The sequence below is a fragment of the Coffea arabica genome, chromosome 6c (assembly GCF_036785885.1).
Source record: "Coffea arabica cultivar ET-39 chromosome 6c, Coffea Arabica ET-39 HiFi, whole genome shotgun sequence".
Lineage (NCBI taxonomy): Eukaryota > Viridiplantae > Streptophyta > Magnoliopsida > Gentianales > Rubiaceae > Coffea > Coffea arabica.
This window is the reverse complement of record NC_092320.1, coordinates 51,959,009-51,966,323: the sequence shown is the minus strand read 5'-3', so window position 1 is coordinate 51,966,323 and position 7,315 is coordinate 51,959,009. Positions and strand designations below refer to the sequence as shown.

Below are 7,315 nucleotides of genomic sequence, written 5' to 3'. Positions count from 1 at the left end.
AAGACATCTATCTATTAAGTTAAAAGATTAACATGTCATCCATGTATTCATCAGTAGGAGTTCCAGAGTCAGCAACATTAAATTAAGCCTGCTTCTTTCCCTCAGCCAAGCTACCTGCAACCAGTCAAATGCATTTGTTCTGCTATGTTCACTTTAGTTTCTACTTATTTTAGTCTTGCTTATTGAAGTTTACGGTTTACATGACATTTTACACTTACTACACAGGTTTAGGAGCTAAAGTTTATATAGGACAACCAAAGTGTCCTTCTTTTCTCTTTCAGTTACAGTCACTAAATTTTCAGCAAAACCATAGTCTATCAGTTGACTTTTTTTACCTTTTCCTCAGTTTTTGGTCTCAATCACTCATGCAGAAGATACTTAATTTGCTGCAGATTATCCTAAGTTAGACATGGTAGTTTCTGACCAAAATTCAAAGAAAAACTAAATAAAATTACAAGTCTGCACAAGACTGCTAAATTTGGTGCATAGCAGCCTGCACCAGATTACTTTCATGTCCATTGTTCCCATTCTTACAAGCTCCTACGGTTAATCCTTCTTTCGTTACTTAAAGTGGACATAATTCATGCATTCCTAGCTGTAGTTTCCATTTTTCTTCGGATGGCAAGCTGCACGATCAGTATTTATCTCCTGGCTTAAAGTCAGAGTTTTCTTCCAATAGCTATCAGTTCCAAATAAAATTCTCTTGTAACAAAACTAAATTTTTCTTGGCTAGAATCCAGCATACAATATACATATTCAGGTGTACTAGGTGATTACGAGATTATCACATAAATTTTTCATCATTTATAAGCTAAATTTAAACAACTTTCCATTCTTTTCATTTCTGTTCGTTAGCTTCATTCCTTCCAAAACAACATCTCATCTTGGCTAAGAACCTATTTTCTTTACTAAATTCACATGCGGCTCATGTGTTATTCCAATGATACCAAATAAACAGAAAAATTAGTACAGGTTCTTACTCTTTTTCTCCTAAGAATTCGATGTTGTAGGCTGCTAAAATTTCTAGTTCTGGTTCCTCACTCTTAGCTTCAGTTTCCCTTGCTTTCTGACTATATTCTCTCGTCTTTGTTTAGCTGGTGATACAACTTGCTAATCTTTTTTCCCCCACACTCGGTTTCTCACTCTCAATCTTGTTTTTGTAAGAAGCAAGAAAGGAAGAAAGCAGTTTGTCTCACTTTTCTTGTCATCGCCCAACTAATGATCCTGCTGTCTAGTTATTTCCTCTCAATCACCGCTTGAACTCAGCAAGCAATTGGCAGTTGTTTCTCTTCAGTCTCGTCTTTATTTAGAAGGCCTAAAGGTCAGATGAAACAAATACTACTCGGTGGTCAAATTGTCATTTGGTGCTCACCCTTCAAAGCTACTCTCTCCTGTGACTAATCCTCCAAAGCCTTCATTCTTGGTTTTTCCTCAGCCACCGCCCCAATGTCTTAGCATTTGATTGCCTTACTTCCATTCGGTTCCAGATTTCTTCAATTATTTTCCTTCCCTCGATTCCTGTTGTCAAAATTTTCTAATAGCTTTTTTTTAAGCGAAAAATTTGTTTATTTCCAGAAAAGGAGAGACACCACGGAGGGGGACATAGACCCTACCTCCTGAAAGCTAGGCGCCCTAGTATTTTTTAAGGGAAGGAAGACCAATTCTGTCCAGTCTAAACGCCCCTCAGGCTTTAGTAGGGAGACCCACAAACTGGTGATAGATTTTGTCGCAACCTTCGTCGCAGCCAACGTTTGATAAAAATTCAGCCACTTGATTACCTTTTCGGAAACAATGGGACAAGGTAACGAAATGGGACGAAAGTTGAAGGAGGATTTGAACTTCTGTATCAATACTCCAGGGACATCAAATTGCTCGCTGCAATATTTGAACAAGTACCAAAGAGTCCACTTCAACGTGTACTTTCTCATATCCACGTGAGATACACAAATTAACCCCAAAGAAAAGGGCCCTTGCCTCAGCTTGGATGCTAGTACTACTCCCAAAGAATGTGGAGAAAGCGACCAGGAGCTTCCCCTCACCATCGCGCAAGACTCCACCACCCCCCGCCCTCCCAGGGTTGCCTTATGAGCAACCAGCCATGTTGAGTTTATACCCTCCCATAGGCAGCCTCAACCACTTTACCAATCTAAATGAGACCCGCTTAGAGGATGCCAAGCAAGGTCCCAGACGCTATTATCATATGCATTTGATATTTCAACCTAAGCAGTTTCATGCCTGCAATAGGAAAATATTCAGTGATTGCAAGGAAGAGAAAATGGTCAACAGACAAAGATCACATCAACTGACAGCAACTGCTTAAAGTTACATTATAAGCAAAATTGAAAACTAGTAGGAAGCAATCTCAGGGTTGGATTGGTAGATAGGGGGTTTTCCAAAAGGTAGTTGGGCGGCGGGCGGCGAATGGCGATAGAGGAAGAGAAGGAGGAGCGAAAGGCAGAGACGCAGCCTAGAAAGCATAAGGGCAAGCACGATAAGCCAAAACCCTGGGACGATGAATTCATCGATCACTGGAAGATAGACAAGTTTGATCCTTCCTGGAATGAGATCGGCATGCTTGAAGTCGGCTCTTTCTCCACTCTCTTCCCTCAGTACAAAGGTCTCTCTATTCTCTTATCCTCAAAATTATTTTACTAACAGAGTTGAGAGAATCATAAAAGTTTGGCCATGTCGTAAGGACAACGGAATACCCTAGGAACTTTAGATTGAAGAGAATCCGCACATCTTTAAAAACAAATCCAGAAATAGCCCCAGGAGCATAAACTTTTCCTTCAAACCGCGTTTTGTTCCTAACCTTCCAAATATTCTAGCAAATCAAAGAATGGATAATCAGGTGAACAAATTGCAGAAAAATATTTGTACACGATCTAAACCACCAACTGACTATGTTACCCAGTACCGAAGCACACGAGGTCGAAACCCCTGCAGCGGAACCAAAGAATTTCCATACCACTACGGCTACCTCACCCCCACAAAAAATATACTCTAGAGACACAACATTTGCCTCAGTACAACAAAAACATTTCAAAGGACCAGATATACCAAATTTACATACTGTAGAGTCCAAAGGCAATCGATTTCTCGGTAGTCGAAGCAGGAAGAAGAATATTTTCAATGGGAGTATGGGATACCAAATCCTGGAGAAGATAAAAGACCGTGGCAAATGAGGACGCACTATATCAAAAGCTGTACAAAGCGAGAAGACCCCAGACTGTGAGGGTGCCCAGACCATCAAGTCATCCACTCCTGCTTCAATCTAGGGAGAGCAAAATGGCTAATCTCAGTTAATATGTCATTAGGCACCCATACCGCCAATAATTGAAAATTTCATCTGCCATCTATTAAAAAATCAGAGACCCTGTGATCCGAAACATTGCCTAACCGTAGCGATAAAGGCCCTGATCCTAACTAGTTATCAAACCAGAAATTTAAGCTTCCAGATCGAACAACAAAAGTAATGTGTTGTTCAGCCAAATCCCGCATCTAGAGCATCCTACGCCATGTGGCTGAAGCCCCCACTGAGTCACCTACCATACCTGGATGAACATTAGAAATGTACTTGGCCATCATGAATTTAGCCCAGAGAGGCGAATTCTATCGAAGTCTCCACCACAACTTTATTGAGAAAGCATCAACAACATCTGCCATGGAGCGAAGACCTACCCCACCCTCCTCTTTAGCAGCACACAGATCCTTCCTACAAATCCAATAGTGTTTGGATCCACCCTCATCGGAGCCCCAAAGAAAGTTAGCAACAAACCTCTCCACAGTAGCCAACACAGATTTCGGAGGTGACACCGCCACCAATAAGTGAAGAGGAATAGAGGACAACACATGCTTTATAAGAACAATCTTTCTGCTTGGAGGCAACGATCGATTCTTCCAAGAACTGATTTTAGAGTACACTGTATTGCTCAACTCCTAAAAAAAAGCCTTTTTCTGTCGTCCTACAAACAGTGGGCACCCAAGATACCGTACTAGAAACTCTCCCTGAGAGAAACCCGTGATGCGCTGAATTATAGCCCTCCTATGCCGAGAGATTGTTGAGTGAACCATAAAATCACTCTTTCAAGCATTTATTCTTTGGTCGGAGATACCTTCGTATCTTGCCAGCATCTCCATTAACAACTTCAAAGATGGCGCTAAGACACTAGAAAAGATAAGGATATCATCTGCAAAACTCAAATGGGTAATAGGAGGGCAAGCCCTGGGAACTTTGAAACCATAAAAATCGGGATGCAATTGAAGTTGATTTAACAGAGGAGATAGGACCTCGGCACCTAAAATAAACAAAGAAGGGATAGAGGATCCCCCTGCCGGAGCCCCCACGAAGCTTGAAAAAAACCACGTGGCATCCCATTAATAAGAACTGAAAACCATAGATTGGATACCAGCCGCCACACCATATCTATCCACCTTTTGCCAAATCCAAATGCATGTAGGACGTTAACCAGAAAGACCCAAGACACCCTATCATAAGTTTTCATCATATCCAATTTTAATGTAACATTTGCCTCCTATTCTTCCTTCCCATACTCATAATCACCTCCCAAGCAAGTAAGAAATTATCGGATATTTGGCGACCACGGACGAAACCACTTTGATTAAGGGAGACAATGCGAGGCAGTAGTGGAGCTAATCTCTCAGTAAGGATCCTCGACAACACCTTATTGAGGAAGTTACATAGACTAATAGGCTGAAACTGAGCAAAGGAACTTAGGTTCTGCACCTTGGGAATTAGTACAATTAGTGTAGCTGTGGCCCTCCTCGATAACTCCACTTCACAGAAGAATCTAACAACTACATTATAAATGTCCTGGGTAATTATATCCCAAGCAAACATGAAAATTTTCCTGAATACCTATTAGGGCTTGCAGCATTATCCCCATCCATACCGAAAACCACACACTGCACCTCCTCTATTGTAGGAACCTTTTCCAACATATCATTGTCAGAAAGCTGAAGTAACTTGGGGATAACGGGCAATAAATCCCAAGAAGAGGTAGGCTCAGTCAAAAAAAATGAGGAGAAATACCGAACAGCCTCTACCCCTATGTCATCTTCCGATGTTATCCAATTGCCATGCCCATCTTGGACTCGATGAACTATTGATTGTAACCACCTCTACTTGACTACTGAATGGAAAATCTTAGCGTTCTTATCCCCCAAGTCTAGCCAGCGAACTCTCACTTTTTGCTTCCAAAAACTCCCCTCCACTAGCAAATACCACCACCACTCTGCGTTGGCTCGTTGTAATGACTCCTGTGCAGCACTTGAGTCATCCTCCTCCACGCGCTTCTCCGCTACAAGCACGGTCTCCTCAGCCTTCCGTGCACTATCAAAAATATTGCCAAACCATTGCTTATTCCACACTTTAATAGCCCCTTTTAAGCGGGACAATCTAGTACAGACTATTTGAATGGGAGATTCGATACACTCTTGTTGCCAGGAGGCCTTGACAACAGCTCTAAAACCTAAATGAGAGGTCCACACATTCAGAAATCGAAAAGAACGGGGCTTTCCATCAACCCGTGTAGTGATCAAGAGCAAAAGGGGAGAGTGGTCTAATGGATCCCTAGCTAGGTGTGAAATAGACACCACAAGACCAGCAGCAAAGCATGAGTTATTGATTAAGAGCTGATCCAGTCGCTTTCAAATTCACGCTCGACCAAAACGATTATTACACCACGTATAAGAAGAACCAGAAAATCCTGCATCAAATAGTTCCGCAGAAGACATATAATTCAAAAAATCAATTGCCTTAGACAGGCGAAAAGACAAACTTCCTTTCTTTTCCCCCGTCTCTACCACAATACTAAAATCCCCACCTACAAGCCACGGCCCGTGTGAAGGCTTGTCCCACAGCAAACCACTCCACAATGCCCGTCTCTCCTTCCCCGTGCAAAATGAATGAGCAAATGAGATAGTTAAAGGGGCTGGAAACAGATTATGGTAGACAAGAAAAGAGAAATACTGCTCCCCCTCATCCACCAGCACAAGATTAAATGGGCCATTATAAAATAACCAAAGAGAACCGGATGTATTGTATACTACATTATCAAAATGGAGCTTTTGCTGAAAAACTTCCGCAAGCATAATATTAGCATGAGTTTCACAAATGACTAGAAATTGAATGTGATACTGCAATATAATTTTCCTTAGACGCCTAAAGTGAGAAGGTTTAGACAAACCTCTTATATTCCAGATAAGAGAATTAATCATAAGATAACACTTGGAAGGAATTCTGCGATTTGGTTGATGTAGATCGTAATGTTCTATCTGACGGGGCAATGGAGCGATACCCCTTATACTTTCTAACCATCTGGAGAGAGTCATCTCGCGCACACTGAACCTCGTTTGAGATGCTGGGCAGCACCGCCTCTACCAAAGGTTGGCCTCTTGGAAAAAGATTTCCCATTGTAGAAGGCAGCCACATCACACTACCCTCATCCTCTGGTGCCTCACTCGATGTGACCATCCCCACAACCACGACGCAAGGCACAACAACCCCTCCCCAGCCTGCGATAGCTAAGCTATAGTAGGCCGACAGTCCTCCTCACCATGCGCTATAGCACTTTCTTCACCAGCTCTCAAATCAGGTGCGACAACTACTGCATCAGGAAGCAGTGGTGAAGACGGCATATCCACTACCGTAGTTGTAGTGGGAAGGGCGTGCAGCCCCGTTGTCACCTCTAAAGAACCCACCACCGTAGCAGCAGGGGTTGGCAAGGTGGAGACTGTAGGATGAATGTCTTGCACACTCCCCACAACTAGAACCCAATCCTGGGCAGTGGCCTACCCATTCGCAGCAGGGGAATTGGGTCCCCTAGCCCTCTGCGCAGACTCGTCTAGACGCTCTTCCATTCCTACTTGCACCCAGCCAACTCGTTTGGACGTTCTATCCCTGCTTACACCTTAGCCAAGCCCTTTGACTCCTTCTCCAATGTGTGAGACGACGGTCCAACCAAAACAGACTTTTGGCAACAACTATTGGAATGACCCAAGTGCCAACAACTGGTGCAATATTGGGGTATGTTCTCCGCCTGCAGTGGCTGCCAGAAACCCTTACTAGAGTTCTCAATTCCAATCCACACTCTACTTGGGAGAGGACAAAGTAAGTCAACTTCGATGCAGACAGGCGCAACGCTTGGCGTAGTTAAGTTCACAGTTGTAGCATAAAAAAATAGCGGCTTCCCCAAAGTATGAACAATAGAAAATTGGGAGTGCTTGTCAAAAAAATGAACAGGCAAGCCTGGAACAGAGAACCAAACTGGGACCAACAAGGACTCTCTATTCA

The 7,315-nt window shown here is 42.9% G+C and overlaps 1 protein-coding gene across 1 annotated transcript; it reads right to left on the bottom strand.

The window, feature by feature from the left end:
- Positions 1-3,612: 3,612 nt before the first annotated feature.
- Positions 3,613-6,660, bottom strand: LOC140008786 (uncharacterized). Its single transcript, XM_072053662.1, has 8 exons — positions 6,579-6,660; positions 6,338-6,537; positions 5,703-6,093; positions 5,209-5,492; positions 4,880-4,977; positions 4,565-4,811; positions 4,116-4,168; positions 3,613-3,907 (listed from the first exon to the last, which is right to left on the bottom strand). Exons 1-8 carry the CDS (start codon positions 6,658-6,660, stop codon positions 3,613-3,615), a joined length of 1,650 nt encoding a protein of 549 aa, XP_071909763.1.
- Between the last annotated feature and the right edge of the window lie 655 nt (positions 6,661-7,315).